This window comes from Mustela lutreola, chromosome 7 (assembly GCF_030435805.1).
Source record: "Mustela lutreola isolate mMusLut2 chromosome 7, mMusLut2.pri, whole genome shotgun sequence".
NCBI classification, from domain to species: domain Eukaryota; kingdom Metazoa; phylum Chordata; class Mammalia; order Carnivora; family Mustelidae; genus Mustela; species Mustela lutreola.
The window spans coordinates 61,691,314-61,716,621 of NC_081296.1; the positions used below are offsets into that span (position 1 = coordinate 61,691,314).

A 25,308-nucleotide genomic window follows, 5' to 3' on the forward strand; every position below is an offset into this window, starting at 1 on the left:
GAGGTTGTATCAGTCACTGTTTACACCTCTTCATTACAAATGGAACCGATTTGCTTACCAAGGCTTCATTCTGCTGACACTATCCTCGATGTCTTGCCTAATTTCGTAAGTTGATTCTAAGCGGAAGAGATTAAAATTCCTTAAGAGGTAATCATGAAGAGTCAAAAACTGCAAATTCAACTTGGGAAGAGCAAGACAACCTGAAAAAGAAAAAAAATCCACATCTGAATTATTCTTTTAATTAGACAACTGCACTATGTATAAAGAAATGTACTACAAATTTGGTTAAGAGTTTAATTTAATGATGTCTCTAAATATAGCATATTTGATAAGGTTCTATTTTTATTTTCACACAGAAATTGAAAAACCATGTTAACAAATGCTATCTATTAAGAGTTGGGATAAAACTCATTAATACATATAACCGTACATTGCTGATTCATATACAAACAGGCTTCTCAAAAGTAGCTGAAGATACTTAAAATTAATATAGTCTCGAGTAATTTAAAAATTCTTCCTTTACCCCTAATATATATTTGGCAAAGCTCGAAGTAAATAATGACCATAAACTAAGCCCATGACAAATTTACCATGAAAGTTAATTAGTTAGTATATTACAACATATTAATCTATCTCCAAAGGGTGCTATTGTGTTCTGAATCTCTACCTTTTCGCCAGACTTTAAGGATAAGGTATTGGCTGTATGCTCTTCCTGGAGTTATTTCCCTTCTCTGACTATATTAATGAACAATATTCTTTCTAGTATCTTCAGTAACTGCTATTTCCCTTGGATAATAAGTGAGTAAGCCTCAGCTGCAATATCAAAAAGATTTAAAAAAAAAAAAAAGAACCTCAAAATAAACACATTTTACTGGAAAATCATTATTTTCATCATCTGAATCCGTTCTTACCAAAGCAATAATAAACCTAAGGGCAAAAACATCTATGTGAAAAAAGTTTTCACATCATATATGTTAGCAAATTCTGACTTATAATCTAACTCAGTGTCGTTCAGGCCAGAGGCTGAGGGAATATGTCTCTTTGGACAGCATAATTTTATTTAAAAAAAAAAAAAAGAATTAAAATGTGACCATTTTGCAACTGTCATTGAATTAACAAATCTAGCCATTAAGCTGCAATGGCTACTTATATCACACACATACAAAAACAACCAGTCAGTGCCTCTGATGAAAGAATACAGCACCACCAAGAATCTTGCCAGAGAGAAAATGTCAGCCTGACCAAGCCTCTGCATTCAGCTGCCAATCTGCAAGAAAATAAAGAGTAGAAAGACATACTCAACTGTACACTGAGCAGTCAATTAGAAAAAACCAGACTGTGGAAAACTATACAGATCAAATAACTCAGGTTCTTCAAAAGAAAAGAAAGGGGATACAGAGGGCATTTGTGAAGTAAAAGAATTTAAAAAATGTGAAGGATTGACTATCATACATGGATGCACAAGTCAGTGATAAAGCTATGAAGAAATAAACAGTGATTGCTTTGGAAGTCAGGAAATCGTTACTTTCATGTGGAGGGAGAAGCAGTAACTAGGAAGGAGCTTATGGGAGGATTCTGGGATAGCCAATAAGGTGGTAATTCCCCTTATAATAATTTGTTAAGCCTTATGTTTACGTTGTGTGGCTTTCTATATTTGTGTTTATCTTCTTTAAAAGGTTCAATTAAAATTAGGGCAAAAAATTTTACAAGGATTTTCTTTATAATTCTTAACTATATTTCTTTAAATATATGTACCAGTTTCACTTATTTTGTCTTTTTGGGAGCTAGAAAAACAGTCTGTATAAACATTCAGTATTAGCTTTGATCCTTGCCTATTCATTAGCATCAACTATTGAGCCCCTAAAACACGATGCCATCATGGTCACTGAAGAACAATGGCAAGACATTGCCAAACATCTGAAGACAGATTTATTACAGTTAAACCACCTGGCAACAAATATTGTTCCGAAACACTTTCCTTAACCTTCACTATTATAGAAGGTAAAGAACAATACCTTACATATTAAGCAAAATGTATTTTTAAACTCAGAGCAACATCACTGAATAGCACCAAAAGCTAGATGTAAGACTATACATGTTTAAGGACACATAAGTTCTGTACTGATAAGACAAATATTAAGTGGTATTTGCCTTTTAGGAACTGATTAGATAAAGAGTTAGTTTCATACATGCATGGCCATAAATACTATTAGCATGAGCAACTTAGGAAAGTGAAAAAACAAGGCATGACCTTTGTAAGAACAAAAAAAATATGAAGCCTGCCTATTCTGAAATCTAGCACAACTTTGGTGCACTGAAGTTTACTGAAGTTATGGGTTTACTGAAGTTATGGCTTCAGCATATGATTCTGAAGTATCTATTTTTCTTTTAAATAAATTACCACTGGTAATATCTTTAAAATAGCCAAACTTCTCATAATGAAGCCATTGTTCAAAAATTTCCTTGGTTTTTGTTTTTTTTTTTTTGAAATATGCCTTCAAAATATGTCAGAATGTACTTCAGTCTATACTCAATTGTGGCAAATTCTCAACCTCAGAGGATAAACAAAAGCATTTAGGAACAAATCTGTTGAAATAGATAAATAAACCGGGGAATAATTATTTTTAATCAAAACTAAGGGTTTATCATTAAGTACTGACAATTTTTGGTGGTCATTAGCTGGTTTAATGAGAAATTCAAAAGAACTTCTAAAAAAGGCTTTGAAAAATAAAACACTACCAAACAAAACAAAGCCTTTTACAGTGACATATTGAGAGCCATACTTCCTCCACTATTAGGTCTCCTTAAAACATAGTTTTATGATATGGTCATATTTTATAAAGGATGATATATGTATTCACACACACACATAGCATGCCAATACATGTACACATGTGAATGTCTGAGCATGTGTGCGTAGTGTGCTCTCACGTGCACACATACACATTAGGGCATGGTTAAATTTAACAAAAATCCTTAATACTATTCAAGTATTCAAAAATCCTTAATACTATTCAGTATTCAAAATACTGAATAGTTTCCAGCTTTAAAACTGAACTTGAGAGTACCAGAAAACTACCCTAATGCATGTAATCGATAGAGGTATTTTTAGTTACATACGATAAATTCTAAACTAAATTTCCTAATACAGTTGTATTCCATACTTCTCTGCCGTACCTTCCCCAGAATAGTACTCAGTTGGGACAATATTTTCATCCCATATGATTTTCTCAGTTGGATACAAAGGCATCTGATTCAACTGCTGAATCTGAGAAATTCGACGTTCATGACGAGATACCTAAAAGAAACAGGATCATGCAGAAAGTAAGAGCAATCTTTTTTTTAATCAAAATAATTTATGGAGAAATTCACCATTAAGTACAGAATGAGAAGTTTCATGTCTTTCAGTTATGGTAGCACTTTATAAGAGGGTTTTTTTCATTTTTCCATTTTCTCCATAAATCAAAGATGAGAGAGGTACCAATTATGATGGGCTTTGGAAAATCAGAGCAGAGTTCAATACCAAGTCCCTGTAATTTATGAGCTATGTAAAAACTGGGCACATTCTTTCAACTTCCCTGATCTCAGCTTCCTTTTCGGTAAAACAGGTAATATACCATTCACCTCTCAAGTTTCTTATGAAAATGAAACGGATACTATAAAACAGCATCGAAGTGCCTGGTACATGCCAAGACCTTAAAATCCACAGCCCTTAATATTCAACACTTTTAAGCTCTAAGTAGATTATAGTTTTCATTCTTTTACTAATTAAACAATCTGGAAAATTTTGTGATTAAAAACCTGGGGGCACCTGGGTGGTTCAGTCGCTTAGGTATATGACTTGGTTTCAGCTCAGGTCATGATCTCCAAGTCAGGAGACAGAACTCAGTGTTGGGCTCCATGCTCAGTGGGGAGTCTGCCTTCCCCTCTCCCTCAGCCATCCGACCCCCCTAGCCTTGCTCAGGCTGTCTCTCTCTCTCTCTCTGAAATAAATCAATCTTAAAAACAAAACACAACACACACACACACACACACACACACACGCACACACACGGCCTCAATTTTCCTTGTAAAATCAGTTTGCCTTTATGACCTCTATGTAGATTTCCATTGTTAATATTATAGTCCTCTATCTCAAACACAGAAATAAGCTTGTTATCTAATTAACAAGTTAAAATAATGATATATGTGAAAAATTTGTCATGTTCTCCTCAGTAAAGAGAGTATTATTTTAGGAAAGAAAAGAGTGTGACATCATCTAAAAAATTCACATATTTCAACTTCTTTATTATAATTCAGGTATTAGAAGAATCCAAAGCCTAAGGAAATCCTTCAGGAGAGAGAGGAAATGAAAGATAATGCTGTAAGCACTATAAATTTTTAAAATTGTTTTCTTGTTGGCATAAATATTTAAACTTCATTGATCAAATCTTAGCTGTAAGACTGTAAAAGGCAAAGGCTCAGCCTTATACGTAAACCTATTGTCCATTAGAAAGATTCTTTAAAAGAATACTCATTTCTTATAGTAAGGATTTATTATTAATCCCCAAAACCGACTTAATGAGAAAAGATTTCACATTGTCAGAAAATAGGACAAAGAATTTTTAGAAAGCACTCGTAGTCAGAAATAATGAAAAGGCGGCAAAGATGGTACCTAAGACATACACTTCAAACAAATAAACATACCAATAAAAAAGTATTTTCCATACTTGAATTAAGTTAAAACTCCAAGAATTTTTCTCCAATTGGCACTAAAACACCTGTTACCAAGCTTAAAACAGCTGCTACCAATAGCTTCTGGTTACTATCCCCAAAATGAGCATTATCATCTTCTCTACAATAAGAGACTATATTTTACCCCCCATATTAGAAGTATTAGTTTGGAATATAACCACAAAACTGTGTGCCCAGGACCGTTCCATACATGTAAAAAAAAATGCATACACAGAGTTACAAAAAACAAACTAAAAAAACCTACTCAACCTACAGCAGACAGAAAACAAAAAATTAAAACACGCTATTCTTTTTTGTACAAACCATGCAACTGGTAGAAATTAGGATGACCTGTAACATCCAATGCTGGTAAGAGCTTAAGGAGACACACTCTAATACACTGTTAGTAGGAACATACATCTTTCAGAGGATAATTTGGCTGAATCTTACACCTTTTAAATAAGCACATGCTCCAATCAAAGAATTTCACTTCTAGGTGCCTCTCCCTAAATGTCCACACATGTGCACAAAGAGACATGAGCTGGGACCAAATCATTACTTATAAAAGTGAACACGGCAAAAAGCTTAAATATTCACAGTGGGATATAATTACTCGTGCATTTTATGAATTATTTTACTAAAGCTAAAAATATATTACTATTCCTCAATTTTTCTGTGAACCTAAAACTGCACTAAAAAAAAAAAATAGCACCTGGGTGGCTCAGTTGGTTGAACATCTGCCTTCCGCTTGGGTCAAGACCTCGGGAACCAGGGACTAAGCCCTGAGCTGGGCTCCCTGCTCAGAGAGGAGCCTGCCTCTTCCTCTCCCTGTGCCATTCCCCCTGCTTGTATTCTCTCTCAAATAAATGCAGTCTTTAAAAATAAATAATAAATTAAAAATAAATAAATCCTTACCCAAAAAGTATTAGTTTGAGTTAAAGTCCATTATTTCCCCAAATGACTGAAAACTCCGTTAGAATTCTTAAATCCACCAAGTCAGTGATAACTTAGTTTTTATAAATATTCCTGAGCTTTCTAATGATAAAGGTATGCCTTAATATCCAAGGTATCATATTTAAGTAACTTTTAAAATAAATGGTTAGGGGTGCCTGGGTGGCTCAGCGGGTTAAAGCCTGGGCCTTCAGCTCAGGTCATGATCCCAGGGTCCTAGGATCAAGCCCCAATAGGGCTCTCTGCCAAGCAGGGAGCTTGCTCCCCCTAACCCCCACACCCTCTCTGCCTGCCTCTCTGACTACCTGTGCTTTCTTTTTGTCAAATAAACAAATAAAATCTTTAAAAATAAAACAAAATAAAAGGTTAAATAAATATGAATGCATACGTATTAACTGTGTGTGCATAACTATGACCTCTAAAAGGCAGGAATGGTGTCAATTACCTATGTATCCCAATGCCTGAAGCCAGTGCCTGACACAGAAGCTGCTCAAAAATGTTTGCACGGAATGAATTCATGCCATAAAGCAGTTTTAAAAGGTAAAAGACTTAAGAAAAGAAACCTATTAGATAAAAAATCTGGCAAAATCAGATATGTAATTGTAAAACAGGTAGAAATGACCTATTAACCTTTAGCCCAGGAAAAAATTTTAATTAACACACATATTTAAGAAAAGGAAAATTTAAAGAACATTAATATTTACCAGCAATTCTAGAAGAAATTCTTTATCAAAAGTTGTGTCTTCATTTTTAGGAAGAGTTGGTAACAAGCAGAGGTATGATGCCACCTGGTGGAGTGTATTTGAACTGCAGAATAAGGAATATTCAGACCAGAGTATCTTATTAACTTACTTTACTTCTGAAACACATAATTTTACAGACTGCTTAAAAAGTCTTCCCTAGCAAACATAACCCTATGATATTGCAGCAAATAAATAAATTGAGAATGAAAGTTAATCCCCTTAATGCAGGTTCTCGAAAAGTCTTCTGCAAACCCCCTGTGGTCCCTGAGACCTTTCTACTATGTGTGCAAGAACAGTATTTCTTCTGTTAATACTTTACTTGTTTGTTTTTTTCACTATCTTTATGTACACAGTGAAAATCAATGGCGGATAAAACTGCTGGCATGGGTGAAGGCCGTATCAACCAAGTATGGTACCAACTAGGACTATAAAGAGACATAATATTCCTTACTGCCACATGCAGGGGGAGAAAAAAAAGTCACTTTCACGGCACCTGGGTAGCTCAGTGGCTTAAAGCCTCTGCTCATGTCATGATCCCAGGGTCCTGGGATCGAGCCCCGAGTTGGGCTCTCTGCTCAGCAGGGAGCCTGCTTCTTCCTCTCTCTCTCTGCCTGCCTCTCTGCCTACTTGTGATCTCTGTCTGTCAAATAAATAAATAAATAAATGAAATCTTTAAAAATATAAAAAAGCCACTTTCGTTTAAGATGACCTTAATGAAGTAGCAAAATTAATTAATTAAAATTAAATTGTTACTTAACATTAATTATTAATATAATTAAATTTAGACTCTTTGGAGTATCTGTTTTTAAAAAATTCTGTGTGACAAGATGGGAAGTACACATTTTGCAAACAATTTTTACTTGAAAGAACTGGTAACAAACTATGGTTATTCAGATTTAAATAAATGGCAAAAATTTTACAAATCTGAACAAATTAAGCAGTAACTTTAAGGAAAACAACTGATGGTTATTTGTCACCGAAGATAAAATTTGAACTTCCAAATGAAAAATTGGAATTCTGGAAAATGTATATTCACCACCATGAGCTGAACAGCTTTCTATGACTTAAATATAGTTTCATCACCTTCAGCAAATGACCTCACACACTATCCCAGTCCCTCGTAACCACTAACCGGGTTTTGATCTCTACAATTTTGCTTGTCCCAGAAGGTCATATAAATGGAATCATACATTATGATCTGATACTGGTTACTTTCATTTAGCATAATGCAATTAAATTCACCCATATTGTGTGCATTTGTAGTTGGTTCCTTTTTACTGCTGAGTAGTATTCCATTATACAGATGTAGCACAGTGTTGTTTTTTCACTCACCAGTTAAAGGGTATCTGTTTTTGACAACTATAAAGCCACTATATACATTTCCCCAAAGATTTTTGTGTGAACATAAATTTTCATTTAAGTATATCTGTAAGAATGCTAGATTATATAGTAAAAGCATGTTTAACTACAAGAAACTGTCACATTTTTCCAAAGAGGCACTACCATTCTGAATTCCCATCAGCAATATGTGAGAATTCTAGCTGTTCCACATCCTTGTCAAAAGTCAATACATTGCATGTTTTTTAACAATTCTAATAGGCATGTAGTGGTTACCTCATTATGATTTAAATTTGCATTTCTCTAATAACTAATGATGCTAAGCATCTTTTTGTAGCCTTATTGAAATGTATCATCTTTGGTGGAGTATCTGTTCAAATCTTTAGCTATTTTTAAATTATTTTCTTATTATGGAGTTCTAAGACTTCCAGGTACCAATCCATTATCAGACAGGTATTTAGTCAATATTTTCTCCCACTCTGGGGTTATATTTACATTCTGTTAACAATGTCTTTCCAAAAAAAGAAAAAAAAAGTCTCAAAGAGTAAAAGTTTTAGATTTTGATAAAGTCCTATTTATCAATTCTTTTTCTCTTTATGAATTGTGCTTTGGTGTCTATGGAAATCTTTGCACAAACCATAGTCACAAAAATATTCTCCATATGTTCTATTAGTTCTGGTTCTGAGAAATATGTCTATGATTCATTGTGAGTCAGTTTGTGTATATGATGTGAAGTATGTGTCAAGTTCCATACTTTGTACATAGATGATGTCCCACTGTTTCACCACCGTTGTTGAAAAGACTATCCTTTCTCCAGGTAGTTGCTTTGGTATTTTAGAAATCAACTAACATATATGTGTGGTCTATTTCTGAACTTTACTCTGTTCCAGTGACCTATATGTCTATCTGTCCTTTATTCAATATCACAAGGTCTTGATTACTATAGCTATATAGACAGTCTTGAAATTAGGTAGTGGGAATCCTCCAACTTTGTTCTTTTTCAAAATGGTTTTGGCTAGTCTAGTCTCTTTGCCTTTCTATACTAATTTTTGAATAAGCTTGACAATTTCTAGAAAAATATCCTGCTGGGATTTTGACTAGAACTGAGTTATACCTATGGATCAATCTGGGCAGAATTCATACCTTGACTCTTCTCATCCATACGCAAGGCAAATATCTCCATTTCTTAAATTAATTCACTTTAATTGTATAGATTTCCTTAATGTGGTTTCAGATACCACATTGAAACTAACATTTAAGAAATAACCACTTGTCAAATGTGATACAGTATCAAAGAAAAATATTCACAATTATTTGAAAAGGCTATTAAAATATATATCCCTTTTGCATAAGGGAATGTCTTCATTTACTTCAACCAAAACAGTATCTCACAATAAATGAAATACAAAGCAGATCTACAGTCCAACAGTCTTTGATGAAGCCAGACATTAAAGAGATTTGTGGGGGAGGAGTTGAGGTGGTAGAGGAGTAGGGGGACCCTAAGCTTCTCTCATCCCTTGAACAGGGCTAGTTATCAAATCATTCTGAATGCCCAAGAAATCAATTGGAGGTCTGAGAGAACAAAAACTGCAGTCTAAAAGTAGAAAGGCAACCACCTTTTGGAAGGAATCCCAGAAAATAAAGAGAAAGGAAAAAGGGACAGAAGGTTTATTTGAACAAATTATAGCTAAAAACTTCCCCAATCTGATAAAGGAGACAGACATCAAAATCCAAGAAGCACAGTGAACTCCTATTAAATTCAACAAAAGTCAACTGTCACCAAGGCATATCATAATCAAATTCACAACATACATAGACAAGGAAAGAAACCTGAAAGCAGCACGGGGAAGAAAAAATCCTTCAACTACAAGGTTAGCCAGATCAGATTCACAGCAGATCTATCTACAGAAACTTGGTGAGCCAGAAAAGAGTGGCAGGATGTATTCAATGTGCTGAATGGGAAAATAACACAGCCAAGAATTCTTTATCTAGCAAGGCTGTCATTCAGAATAGGAGAGATAAAAAGAGTTTCTCAGATGAACAAAAACTAAAGGAATTCGTGACCACTAAACCAGCCCTGTAAGAAATTTTAAGGGGCCTCTTTGAGTGGAGAAAAAAAGACCAAAAGCAACAAACACTAGAAAGGACCAGAGAACACCAACTCTGCAGATAACACAATGGCACTAGATTTATATCTGTCAATAATCACTCTGAATGTAAATGGATTAAATGCTCCAATCATAAGACATAAGGTATCAGAATGGATTAAATAAATTCATCTGGGGCACCTGGGTGGCTCCATAGGTTAAGCCTCTGCCTTCGGCTCAGGTCATGATCTCAGGGTCCTGGAATCGAGACCCACATCTGGCTCTCTGCTTGGCAGGGAGCCTGCTTCCCCCTGTCTCTCTGCCTACCTGTGATCTCTCTCTTTCTGTCAAATAAATAAGTAAAAAAAGATTTTAAAAAAATTTATCTATATGCTGCCTACAAGAGACTCATTTTATTTATTTTTTTTAAAGATTTAATTAATTTATTTGACAGACGGAGATCACAAGTAGGCAGAGAGGCAGGCAGAGAGAGATGAGGAAGCAGGCTCCCTGCTGAGCAGAGAGCCCGATGTGGGGCTCGATTCCAGAACCCTGGGATCATGACCTGAGCCGAAGGCAGAGGCTTTAACCCACTGAGCCACCCAGGCACCCCAAGAGACTCATTTTAGATATAGATACCTGAAGATTGAAAATAAGGGGACGGAGAACCATCTATTTTGCTAATGGACATCAAAAGAAAGCTGGAGTAACTATACTTATATCAGACAAACTAGATTTTAAAACAAAATTTGTAACAAGAGAAGAAGGGCATTATATCATAATTAAGAGGTGAATCCATCAAGATCAAACAATTGTAAATATTTATGCCTCCAACTCGGGAACACCCAAATACACAAATCAATTAATAAACATAAAGAGGTTCCTCAAGAAGTTGAAAACAGAACTACCCTACAACCAGTAATTGCACTACTAGGGAATTTCCCCAAAGATATAAGTGTAGTGAGTGAAAGGGACATCTGCACCCTAATGTTCATAGCAGCAATGTTTACAATAGCCAAACTATGGAAAGAGCCTAGATGTTCATATATATATTTATATGAAATACTACTCAGCCATCACAAAATGAAATCTTGCCATTTGCAACGACGTGGATGGAACTGGATGGAACTAGAAGATATTATGCTTAGCGAAATAAGTCAATCAGAGAAAAACAATTATCTTATGATCTTATTCATATGGAATTTAAGAAACTAAAAAGATCATAGGGGAAGAGAAGGAAAAATAAAACAAGATGAAATCAGAGAGGGAGACAAACCATAAGTGACTCTTAATCATAGGAAACAAACTGAGGGTTGCTAGAGGGAAGTGGGGTGGGGTGGGGAATGTGGTAACTGGGTGAAAGACATTAAGGAGGTCATGTAATATAATGAGCACAGAGTATGATATAAGACTGATATCACTGACCTCTACCTCTGAAACCAGTAATATATTATATGTTAATTAACTGAATTTAAATTTTAATAAATGAAATTAAAAAAATAATAAACATAAAGAAAATCACTGATAATGATACAATAATAGTAGGGGACTTTAATACCCCACTTATTGCAACAGACAGATCATCTACAGAAAATCAACAAGGAAACAATGGCTTTAAATGACACACTAGACTGGATGGACTTAAAGGATATATTCAGAACATTTCATCCTAAAGCAGCAGCATACACATTCTTTTTGAGTATATACGGAACATTCTCTAGAATAGATCACATACTGGGTAACTCAACAAATATGAAAAAAATTGAGATTATATCATGCATATTTTCAGACCACATTGCTATGAAACTTGTAGTCAACCACAAGAAAAAATTTGCAAAGACCTCAAATACATGGCAGTTAAAGAACATCCTACTAAAAATGAGTGGGTTAACCAAGAAATTAAAGAATAAAAAAAAAACAAATGGAAGCAAAGGAAAATAGAACAGTCCAAAACCTTTGGGATGCAGCAAAGGCAGTCCTGAGAAGGAAGTATATAGCAATACAGGCCTTCCTCAAGAAGCAAGAAAAGTCTCAAATACACAACCTGACCTTACACCTAAAAGAAAAAGTAAAGGAACAGCAAGTAAAGTCTAAAGTCAGCAGAAGAAGGGAAATAATAGAGTTTAGAGCAGAAATAAATGATATAGAAACAAACAGAGTAGATCAGATTAACAAAACTAAGAGAGGGTTCTTTGAAAGAATAAAACTGATAAATCCCTAGCCAGACTTATCAAAAAAAAAAAAAAAAAAAAAAAAAAAAAAAAAAAAAAAAAAGGGAAATGACCCAAATAGATAAAATCACAAATGAGAAATCACAACCAATACCATAGAAAAACAAACAAGTATAAGAGAATACTATGAAAAATTATATGCCAACAAACTGGGCAATCTAGAAGAGATGGACACACTCCTAGAAACTTAAAAACTACCACAACTGAAACAGGAAGAAACAGAAAATTTGAACAGACCCATAACCAGCCAAGAAATTGAATCAGTAATCAAAAATCTCCCAACAAACAAGTCACGGGCCAGATAGCTTCCCAAGGGAATTCTACCAGACATTTAAAGAGTTAATACCTATTCTTCTCAAACTGTCCCAAAAAATAGAAATGGAAGGAAAACTTCCAAACTCATTCTACAAAGCCAGCATTACTTTGATTCCAAAATCAAACAAAGACCCCTCTAAAAAGGAGAATTACAGGCCAGTATCCCTGATGAACATGGATATAAAAATTCTCAATAAAATATTGGCAAATCAAATTCAATAGTCCATTCAAAGAATAATTCACCACAATCAAGTGGGATTTATTCCTGGGCTGCAAAGGTGGTTCAGTATTTACAAATAAGTGTGATACACCATACTAACAAAAGAAAGGATAAGAACCATATGATCCTGTCAAGAGATGCATTTGACAAAGTATTCATTCTTGATAAAAACCCTCAACAAAGTAGGGATAGTTGTAACATATCTCAACATCATTAGGCCACATACAAAAGACCCAGAGCTAATATCATCTTCAATGGGGAAAAACTGAGAGCCTTTCCCCTATGTCAGGAACAAGAAAAAGATATCCACTCTTACCATTACTATTTAACATAGTACTGGAAGTCTCAGCCTCAGGAATCAGACAAGAAGAAGAACTAAAAGGCATCCAAATTGGCAAAGAAAAAATCAAACTTTTACTATTTGCAGATGACATATTCTATGTAGAAAACCTAAGAGACTCTACCAAAAAATTGCTAGAACTAATACATGAATCTGATCAGCAAAGTTGCAGGACATAAAATCAGTGTGCAGAAACCTGCTGCATTTCTATTCACCAAAAACAAAGCAGCAGAAAAAGAAATCAAGGAATTGATCCCATTTAAAATTGTACTGGAAACAGTAAGATATCTAGAGATAAATCTAACTAAAGAAAGAGGTGAAAGATCTGTACTCTGAAAACTCCAGAACACTTATGAAAGAAATTGAAGAGGACATAGGAAATGGAAAAGAATTCCAAGCTCGTGGATTGGAAGAAAAAACATTGTTAAAATCTCTACACTATCCAAAGCAATGAACACATCTAATAAAACCCCTATCAAAATACCATCAGCATTTTTCACAGACCTAGAACAAACAATCCTAAAATGTGTATGGAACTAGAAAAGATCCGGAATAGCAAAAGCAACCCCGAAAAAGAAAAACAAAACATCACGATTCCAGATTTCAAGCTGTATTATAAAACCGTAGTTCAAGACAGTATGCTACTGGCAAAAAACAGACACACAGATCAATGGAATAGAACAGGAAATCTAGAAATGGACCCAAACCTGTATGGTGAACTCATCTTCAACAAAGTAGGGAAGAATAGCCAATGGAAAAGACAGTCTTTTCAACAAATGGTGTTGGGAAAACTAGACAGCAACATGCAGAAGAATGAAACCAGACCACTTTCTTATACCACACACAAAAATAAATTGAAAATGGCGAAAGACCTAAATGTCTAAATGAAAATAGAACAGTCCAAAACTGTGAGTTAGGAAACCATCAAAGTCCTAGAGGACAGCATAGGCAGAAACCTATTGACCTTGGTTATAGCTCACTAGTCACATTGCTGGAGGAAGGGAAACCAAAGCAATAATGAATTACTGGGGCTTTATCAAGATAAAAAGCTTCTGTAGCACAACAAAGGAAACAATCAACAAAAGTAAAAGGCAGCCTATGGAATGAGAGAAGATATTTGCAATTGACATACCTGATAAAGGGTTAGTATTTAAAATCTATAAAGAATCTATTAAACTCAACACCCAAAAACAAAAAGTGCAGTTAAGAAATGGGAAGAAGACACTGGCTAACAGGTATATGAAAAAAATGCTCAGTATCACTCATCACCAGGAAAATAAAAATCAAAACCATGATGAGATACCACCCCACACCTGTCAGAATGGCTAAAATTAACAATACAAGAAACAACAGGTGTTAATGAGGATGCTGAGAAAGGGAATCCTCTGGCACTGTTGGTGGGGATGCAAACTGGTGCAGCCACTCTGGAGAACAGTTTGCAGGTTCCTCAAAAACAAAAATACAGCTACCCTATGATCCAGCAATTGCACTACTAGGTATTTACCCAAAGGATACAAAGAGAGAGGCTGGAAGGGGTACATGCACCCCAGTGTTTACTGCAGCATTATCAACAACAGCCAAACTATGGAGAGAGCCCAAATGACCACTGACTGATGAATAAAGAAGAGGTGGTATATAAATACAATGGAATATTACTCAGCCATGAGAAAGAACGAAATCTTGCCATTTGCAATAACATGGATGGAGCTAGAGTATATTATGCTAAATAAAATAGTCAGAGAAAGACAAATAACATATGATTTCACTTATATGTGGAATTTAAGAAAGAAAATAGATGAACATATGGGAATGGGGGAAAATAACGGAGAGGGAAGTAAACCATAAACGACTTAACAACAGAGAACAAACTGCAGGTCGATGGAAGGAGATGGGCGGGGGATGAGCTAAATGGGTGATGGGCATTAAAGAGGGCACTTGCTCTGATGAACACTGGTTATTATTGTATGGAGGTGATGAATCACTGATTTCTACTCTATAGACCAATATTACACTGTATGTTAACTAAAATTTAAATTAAAAAAAAAAAAAAGATTTGCAAAAATGCAAAACAACGCCACTCCTCACTATATACTTTTTTAATTTTGGAGAATATCTTTTTCATTAACACTATGTGTGCTAACATGTAATAGGTTTTTAACTTATTTTAATAAAGTATTTAACATTTTCCAGTTTTAATTTCTAATACAGTAAACATAATGGCTATAATCCACATTAAAAAAAGTTTTTTTAGCATCCTCAGTAATTTACAAGAGTATAAAGGAGCATCACGGATGAAAATAAATTCCCAAGTGGATTATGCAGCTAAATTGAACATTAAAAAAAAAAAATCTATGGAAGTGTTTTAAAATATAATATTTTATAATCTTATGGTGATAAAAGCCTTCTACACAAACCATTTGTTACTGTTATTAAAAAATGACTGACAAGGGCATCTGGGTGGCTCAGTGGGCTAAAGCCTCTGCTTTCGGCTCAGGTCATGATCCCAGGGTCCTGGCATCAAGCCCCACATCAGGCTCTCTGCTCCATGGAGAGTTTGCTTCCTCCTCTCTCTCCCTGCTTGCCTCTCTTGCCTACTTGTCTCTGTCTGTCTCTGTCTCTCAAATAAATAAATAAAATCTTTAAAAAAAAAAAAAAAGATTGACAGAGAGGATTAAAAATTTAAAACAATTGTGGTAATAAAATACACCAAAATAAAGCTTAAAAGTGAGAAAATGATAGAAAATAATTACAACACAAACTAGACCAAATATTAGCATGCAAAATACATAAAGCTTTCTTCAAAAAAAGATCAATACAAGCAATGAATTGAATGTATTGAAGAATGAATACAAAATAGCAAAAGATAACACGAAAGTTAGAGAGGAAATGCAAATAGCCAAGAAAAATAGAAAGATGCTCAATTTCCCCAATATAATTACAGAATGCAAAGTAAAACAATGAGGGCTCTTTTACTCTTGGATTGGCAAGAATGAAAGACTAGTAGTGTACCTACTTGGTAGGGAAAAAAATAAATACTCATATGCTGTTGGTATCATCGATACATATTTTTGAAGGAAATTTAGCAATATATAACAAATTTTAAATACATAACTCCTTCCAGTCACTATACTCCTTCTGGAATCAGCATCAAGATTTTTTTATAGATATAGAAACAACGTTGTTCATCACTGAATTGTTAGTGATGGCCAAAAATTTACAAAGTAAAGATCTGTCGATAGGAGAGTGGTTAAAAAATAGTATGGTACACCTATCCAATGGAACTTCATGCAGTTCATTAGGAGAATGAAACAGATTTTGTGTTATTGTAAGTCATTATTAAATCTTCTTAAGAAAATCAACAACCAAACCAACTTTCAGGTTGAAACCAAATTTGTTTCATTTTAAATAGCCAATGAAATAAACATAATTTCTCCCAAGAATTAAGGACACTGGGAGATATGAGAGCACAGTTAAAAGTTATACTGCCTACATTTGAAATTGGACTTACCTATGTTGGAATCCTAGCTCTGCCACTTATTTGCTATTTGATCTAGGCAAATGACTTACTAATTGTGTCTCGAGGACCTTATTTCTAAAATGGTACCTACTCCTTACACAAATGAATGTCTTGAGAATTATTTACACGTGTAGTAGAGTGCCTATGTACTATAAATGCATTATTACCATTTAAAAAAAAGTGTATTAGCTAAGCGTCAAAGAATATTACTATTTCATAAATTTTAAACACACATTTTCTCATCTTCTAATACCACATATGAACATGCACTAGTTTCTGTTTTATGTTATAATTGACAGAATACCAGTGTTATGTTCTACTCTAAGAAAAATTTATGATTTAGAAAAAAAGTTTGTTATGAAAAATATAAATTTTGCCCCCCAAAACAGAAGATCAATAATTGTATCTAAGTTCCTTAAAGATACCAACTGCTACAGAGAAGCACTAGTTTTAGTTGTCAATAAAGTGGTACAATAAGTTCCATTACCTAATAGTGCAAAATGATTAAAGGCAAAAAGAAAACTAAAATTCAGTTTTCCTTTCATGTCAACTTACCTAAGAGGTCCAAAAAACTTGACCAATGATTCCCGGGTATCTACTTCTGCCACATTCGAGAGGGCAAAATCATAGAGTTCAGGGAAATGTGCAAAAGCAGCTCTCTAGAAAAGAGAAAAAAGAAATCAGTAACTAATGCCTACATATTAATACAATCAACTATAATTTATAAACTAAATAAATATAATATTTTAAAAATATTAATGCACTTCTCTTTCTTATATGCTTCTCATTATGTGACCTCTGCCATATTTAGCCAGAAGCATTCAATACAATGGCAAAAAGCTAGAATTATTCCAGCAGGATTGCAAAAACCAAGAGTCAACATTCAGTTTATTGCTAATGCTGTATTTTGAACAAACATGAAAACAGTCATGAGAGCTAGCTTCACTGACAGAAAGGAGAAAAATAAAACAATACTTTATTATGAATAACTAGTCCAACAAAACTAAAATAAAGTTCCAAGGGAAATCCCCACTGTAGAGACAGCTTGAGGGAGAATTCAAAAGCACAGTGGTTTGTACTTTTACTCTGGAACTCTGGAAAGAAAGGACCTCTCAGGGTAACAACCCTCAACCAACCATGTGGTAAGCTGCAAGAAAACAGAAACAGCAGAGCATAGGTTACGCTGAATTGCAAGTTACCTGTAGAGAAGTAATTCTGTCATAGTGAATTGTGGTCATCTCATTCTCTGTCAGAGCATTTCCAGTCTGGTCGTTAATCTCAAAACCAGTATAGAACTTAAGCATGTCCAAAAGCTGAAAGGATACATTTACATTACTAAACTGTGTGAACATAAGAACAAGAAACCACAAACAAAAGCTATTATAAAGAATAACAAGTCCATATAACTTCTCAGAGGTGCTGAAAAACTATGGAATATAAACACTGCAACAAACACTTCAGAACATATCCAAATGTGTTATTTGTATAAGAATAAAGTATGGTTCTAACAATAAATTGTTAAAATCTATGTCATATACATGGTCTACTTCTACAGAGACGAACTTAAACTGCAATCCTAATAATGAACAGACATTAAGGATCTAATCAAAGAAAGGCATACTAAAGGAAAAAAAAAACAAATTATCACTGCGGAGGTCTTTTACTTATGACACTTAATACAGAATTTTCTGAATGAAGGCTTTGTAATTCATATTAGCTATAATCGCCTCTGTGTGCTGCTTCTATTAGGGAAAAATAGCAAGGTGAGGAAAGTTAAGATACTACTTCCTCTCATCAGTCTCCATGGCCACCAAACCCTTTCTTTGGCCTAGTTACTGCTGCTAATGAAGGCCTGCTCTCCCTTCATAGCAATGGCATCAAGAATCTACTGGCTGCATTCACCCCAGATCTTTATTATTCTTAATTTTAATCTATGGAAGATCAGATACGAGAATTTTAGTATGTTGTAATGTATGTGGCAAATCACTAGATAGAAATTCAATAAGAGAATGAGAAAAAATATAGATACAAGATAAAAGAATTTTGGGGGCGCCTGGGTACTGCAGTCGGTTAAGCATCCGACTCCTGGTTTTCGCTTCAGGTCATGTTCTCAGGATCGTGCGATTGAGCCCCAAGTGGGACTCTGCACTCAGTGGGGAGTCTTTTTGAGATTCTTTCTTTTCCTCTCCCCTAGCTTGTACACTCTCTCTAAAATAAATTGGAAAAAAAATGAAAAAATAAAAGAATTCCTGAAAGAAAATGTAAACACACAAAAATTGTATCTCCAAGTATGATCTCATTGAAACATAAGGTTAGAAGTTTGTTAGAAGACTTTCCTTCTGAAAAAGAGATGTGAAACAAGGTGAAACACTAATACTTCTTTCTACCCAAGGTAGCAAATGAGCACTTCCATGCTATCAACTGTCTCTGTCACCATCATGTTATGGAAAGACAGCCATGAGATTAGGGCATAGTTCTCTTGAAATTAATGCTCATTATCTATTCAATTCCACAGTGATTACTATCATTGTCAAGATCATAATTCAGTTCAATAATAAAATCACATATGATTAACAAAAGCTCTCATTCATTCATTTTCTATATTAAGACTTGATTTTACTTTAAAATGACTAATTAGGAAGTTACATTATTCAATTCAATATTTAGCAAACTTTCCTTTATATCATCCACTGGTATTCTTAGTTGCATGGCAAAAAAAAGGTCAATTTAGAAATGAAAACTATGTGACAGTTCGGATATAGCAATGCTCACCTGGGAAAAAAGATGGCCATCCTCTTCCCTATGAACAAGATTGGAAAGGTAACAGTGAACCAAAAGGTGGGAGTCATCTAGGATGGTATTAAACCAGCGCCTTGTGGGAAGTAGGGCCTAGAAAAAATAAATACTATAGCAGTAAGTCTGCATGTTCTCTGCAGCTAGAGATAAAGATCGACTATTTGGTTCATAAGCGTCAATCACATATAGGGTTCCCTCTAGTCTTGAAAAGTCACGGTCACAAAGCAAGGGGTCTGGTCAGTGCTGTAAGTAAACTCAGTGGCAATGTTTAAAAATAAAATCCAATACTGGAAGAAATTTCACCGATATACAGGCCAGTAGTTTTCAAACAAAATCCTATATGAAATCCCAATATGTATTGTGTATAAATTTTAAAATGGTACTACTCTGAAAGAAAAGAGACTGGAGATAAGGGTTTATGTGGAGACTTCTTTCCCTGTATCTTCTTCCCATATCCCTCTTATGACAGTCAGCAAGAAAATGCCGATACTGATATCAGTGTGAAAGCCACTAATCTAACGAAATATCCTCATTTTATAGATGAGGTTATCAAGATCCTTAGAGGTTATAAATTAGTTGCTGGCAGAACTAGAATCTGAATAAAGATCTCATGAATGGCTGCCAGTCCAATACTCTAATCCTTATGTCAAGAAACCACCCTCTCTCTCCAGATAAGAAATGAACACAAAGGATTTTCTTTCAATTTCCTGCAGTAAAGAGGGAAAGGAAAGAAAATGAATTCAATCTGAATTACACCAACTCTGCATCTGAACTTTCTGTCAAAATCTTGCACCTAATAACATGAAATCTTCTTTAAGAATCTTAATTTAAAAAATTGACAATAGCAGCTATACCTTTTTTCATCAACAATATTTAGGCACATTTAGAAAAGTGAGATTATTAAAGAGATGGACAAAAACCCCCAACTTCAGCCACTATTAAAACTCTGTGATGGGGGGAAAAAAAACTAAAGCCAAAACCAAGACCCTCTATGATAGGGTAATAAATATGATAAAAAATAAAATGCTATTGCTAGACTCATGTTTAATAACTACACTATATAGTAGTTTTTTCTACAAACAATAGCCATCTGACAGCTATCTGAAAACCTCAAGGGCCAACTGCGTTTGACTTTCCTCTCTCTGTTACACATAGAAATGGGTAAAAAAAACTAAGGCCAGTAATGAAGAAATATTTCATATATTTCATATAGTTATATGATTAATCTTGTCCCCTTAAAGATGATGTAACAGAAAAGCCACTGCCCATTTCTTACCTCTAGGTCAATCATAAGTTCAATGAATCTTTCACAGTAATGAACTTTGTCCATAGTGACTGGCTCTAGACATAACACAGAAAACAGGTTAGAATCTTCTTATTTAGGCCATTCAATGTACTAAATCCTTACTGGCAATTATTTAGTTACTGAAACTGTCATGTGTCTCTTACAGGACAGGATCATGATCCTGTGTAAGGACCCCACCTATTATTTCAAAAAAGGTGGGCCTTACCCTTATGTTTAGCTCTACAAATATAAGACAACGAAAAACCTATCTTGGGTCAGAAACACATTTAAAAAGTCAGGTTTGCAAAAATATTTTTGAAGTGTTTAGACCTACTAATGTCTGTAATAATTAGTCATAAAAAAAGACCTGTACTAAATGACTAGATTTGAAAAAACCAAGTGATACAAAAACTAAAAAGGCAGTCTAAAAAAAAACAGAACTAAAAAGGCAATTTAAGGGGCACCTGGGTGGCTCAGTTGTTAAGCGTCTGCCTTCAGCTTGGGTCATGATCTCAGGGTCCTGAGATGGAGCCCCACATCAGGCTCCCTGCTCAGCGGGAAGCCTGCTTCTCCCTCTCCCACTCCCCCCGCTTGTGTTACCTCTCTTGCTATGTCTCCCTGTCAAGTAAATAAATAAAATCTTTAAAAAAAAAAAAAAAAAGGCAGTTTAAATCAGTTTTTGACCCACTTTCCTTCTTGTTTTCACACACTAAACTTCTAGTTCTCTCATATACATAAACACACATATATATATATGTGTACATGCAGACATAGATACCTTTAGAATGCAAAGAAAATGGGCAGGAAAGGTACACACCAAACTAATTAAAGGGACAACTGTTAAATGAGTTTTTTTCCCCTGTGTGTGTGTGTGTATGTATATATATATATATATGTTAGTATTTAACAATAAAACATCAATGACAGAGCAATGAAATATTTTTAAACCATTACCTTATTTTATGCTATTTATGACTATTAATGTACTATTTTTATAAAATATTTACTTCTATTTTTAAATAATTACAACCTCATGACATGACAAACCTTTAAAGTTTTTTGTTTTTTTTTTTCATAATGCCAGGTAATAGTCTATCATTTTACCAGATAATCATCCTACCAAGAGTCTGTCAATTAAAGATTTATTTATTTATTTGTGAGAGAGAGAGATAGAGAGAGAAAGAGAGAGAGGATCACAAGTAAAGAGGCAGGCAGAGGCAGAGAGAGAAGCAGGCTCCCCACTGAGAAAGGAGCCTGATGCGGGACTTGATCTCAGGACCCTAGGGATCATGACCTGAGCTGAAGGCAGCCGCTTAACCAACTGAGCCACCCAGGCATCCCAAGATTCTGTCAGTTAAAAAGGAAAAAATTCCAGAGTCCCCACTATTGCTTAGTCTAAGGACGGACTCCCAGCAGCGACTAACCCCAGTGCCTAGATTTAACCTATGAATGCTTAAATAAATCCATGTATTTAATTTATTTGTACTATACAGAAAATTGGAAGGCTTCATCTAAGGAAAGAAATGCGAATATTTTTGTGACTAATATATGGAAATATTAAGTAGCACTTTTCTCGCTAACATATGCTCCAAATCCAGACTATGAAATAACATAACCATAAAGTTTCACACCTGGAAAAGACCATAGAGAATGCCTATTCTAGCTCTTCATTTTTCAGGTAAGAAAGTGAAAACCAGAGAAAATGACCTCGTAAAAGTGTAGAACAAAATAATGACTCGTTAGAACTGAAACTCAGGTTTTCTGAGACACAGTCTAGTCATATAGCTGTTGAAACTAAAGAATTTAAAGAAGCAACTTAAAAATTAAATTCATTCAATTTAGTCCTCTGCTCCTTTTTCTTGTTACTGTCAAAGAAAAATATTTTTGTCCAAAATTGAAAAAGTGAGCAAACTCTGTACTCTGTATTTTTATTTTCAGTTTTGAGAAAATTACCGGCAACGTCCTATTTAAAATTAAAATTAGAACATGATACTTGCCACTCAACTTCTGAGCTCTGATGAATAAAGCTGCATATTTTTATGTATGTAGGCCCTACTAGGCATGCTGTTTACAGCAGAAACCTTGTCATTCCAATTTCAGACACTGAGATATCCTTATCATTTGCTTCTTACGTACACTGTGGGGGTTTTTCCCCCTTTCTTCTGACAGCAGTCCTGACAGCTCAACTACAAAGACTTCCTTAATAATAACTAATATGGATATGCTGTTTTTCATGAGCCTGTGAAATGAAGCTATAATCCTTATTTTTTAAAAGCCAGTTTTCTGTTTTTTAACTATATAATCTATCCACCTTTACTCTCTGAACGGGCACACTTCTTTAATTATCTTGTTGGTTCAGCTGCCAAAGAGTTAACAAATTTTGATTAAAACTCAAGGTCAATCTAAGAAATTTTCTTTTCTGCCAATAAGCAATGGTAATAGCTGGTTTGCAGATTGTTAAAATTACTACAGGTTCCATGTTGCTGTTGTTACTTGATTTTCAAACCTTGCTGATGCCCCAAAATTAACATTCTATAGAGATGTCAATTTTTATGACTTTAATTATTACAGGCATTAGTAGCTCCAAGTACTCATTAATACCTTTTGTGCTCCAAAAAATACATCTAAGTTTTCCTCCTAGATTTAAGCCACTTAACTGAAACACTTAAAAATACTAATATTGGGGTGCCTGTGTGGCTCAGTTGGTTAAGTGGTTGCTTTCGGCCCTGGTCATGATTCCAGGGTCCTGGGATCAAGGCCTGTATCAGGCTCCCTGCTCAGCAGAGAGCCTGCTTCTCTCTCCCCTTCTGCCTGTTGCTCTGCTTACTTGTGCTCTCTCTCTCTCTAATAAATAAATAAAATCTTTAAAAAAAAAAAACTAATATTAAGTGACTTAGATTATTAGCATATGATAATTTTTTCTTTACACCGATGGTGGGAGTAATCTTATGTCTCAAATCAGGTATAGCTGATGAACAGCATTAGTATCTACTACTCGCTGAATTATAGATATGATTTTCAGTTGTAAAATACTACTTGGAAGGTCAATATTTGTAAGTAATCCTGTTGTATTTTAGTTTTAAAAAACCTACAATCTCTGATGCAAAAATATACATATGATACACCTACAGAGCTGCTCTTAGATTATATCCCACTTAGAAAATAAAATTTTATTAACCAATGACATATCTTACATAGCATATATACACCTTTATTAAGAAAAAATATTCTATGTACATTCACTTAATGCTTATAAAGATCTTGCAAACTCAGGATAATGTAATATCCCACCCCCCACCCCGAGTATACAGGCATTATCTCACACACACACACACACACACAAATATAGTATAACCATGGTATATTTTTAAGTATACAGTCTATACAACATATATTTGTTTCATCCATAAATGGAGGCCATGCTGGAAGAAAATCTTTCCTATTTTGTCTTGTACCTCATACCTCAAAAATAATTCTTTCCCCTTGAAACAGTATTTGATGTTGTTTAAAAACACTATTTAGGACCATATTGTAAATGCCACGTGGCTCTGTTACTGTCTTGTTCACCACTGTATTCTAGCACCTTGCTCAGGACCTAGGTCTAGCAAGCAAACTCAAAAAATATTTGCTAAATAATTATTTCAATAATCATGCAGGTACCTTTAAAAATATGTGAACTCCTAAGGCAGTCACAATACTCAGACTGGTAATATTCACGAAAAGGGGAGGACAGATATGTTGTCATTATGATTTAAAACTATTCTAAGAGCAGGTTTTAGACTGCAGACCAGGAAATACTGTCGGGATACCTAAATGACAACTTTACAAATGAAGTAAGAGAAGATAGTTACCAGAAAGAGGCACTGATTTCAGCACAGAGATAAACTTCTGTATGAGTTGTGAAAGAAATCTTCTTTCTTGATAGGCTCTAAAATCAGAGAATAACATTGACCAAATTATTTTTGAAAAATAATTATTTCAAATGTCAAAGGAGCCTTTCTAACACTGTTCAAATGTTCCATTTTTCTCTGAAATTGGGACCATAATTTGAACACACAGCTGCTTCTTTATTACTGGTGTAATAAGCCAGCTAAGAAACACCCCTTTCTCTTTCTGTCAAAGTTCTCACTTGTGATTTAAAGGTCAGAACAAGAAAGGAGTTTCCAAAATTTCATTTATAGTCTGCCCTTAAGGTTCAAAATTTAATGTTTAAGTATATAGTTAAAATAAAATAAGCAGTTTTATACTTTAATATGTTTGAAGTATCACATAGAATATTACAATGTCTAAAAATTAAATGTTGGTTTAAAAAACAATATTCTACTCATTACTAATTTAAGATGCACTATATACCAATCAATCAGCAAATATTCATCACGTACTGGGCAGCTGCAAATGATTATGCCAGTCCTACTGGAAATATAAAGGAGGAATGACTAAAATGTATTTGAAATGACAAGTATTATAATTTAAAGATAATCAGTAACACAGACCAGCACGTAATTAATAAGACTGGCAGACATTAATTGAGCACTTAGTGTGTCAGGATCTGAGCTGCATTTAGTACTTCATATGAATGATCTCATGTAATGCTGACAATGGTCCTTGAGATAGGTACTACTAACTGTCCCAATTTCACACTGGTGCTGAAAGAGGTGAGGTTACCTTGCCCAAAGTTACACAGCAAGTGAGTGTGGAGCCTAAAGTGTGACTGCAGAATCTTTTTTCTAAATAACTACACATATTCTAACCATTAAACGAACAGCTAGCAT

General features: G+C 34.5%; 1 protein-coding gene across 1 annotated transcript in view; it reads right to left on the reverse strand.

Moving 5' to 3' along the window:
• The window catches only part of AQR (aquarius intron-binding spliceosomal factor), a 94,915-nt gene that overhangs the window by 45,353 nt on the left and 24,254 nt on the right, over positions 1-25,308 (reverse strand). The window contains exons 9-16 of the mRNA XM_059181102.1: positions 24,388-24,464; positions 20,528-20,592; positions 19,228-19,344; positions 17,655-17,768; positions 17,011-17,114; positions 6,369-6,471; positions 3,178-3,298; positions 59-200 (exon numbers count right to left, since the gene is read on the reverse strand). Of these exons, the coding sequence (XP_059037085.1) occupies positions 59-200; positions 3,178-3,298; positions 6,369-6,471; positions 17,011-17,114; positions 17,655-17,768; positions 19,228-19,344; positions 20,528-20,592; positions 24,388-24,464 (843 nt within the window). The remainder of the gene's footprint in view (positions 1-58; positions 201-3,177; positions 3,299-6,368; positions 6,472-17,010; positions 17,115-17,654; positions 17,769-19,227; positions 19,345-20,527; positions 20,593-24,387; positions 24,465-25,308) is intronic.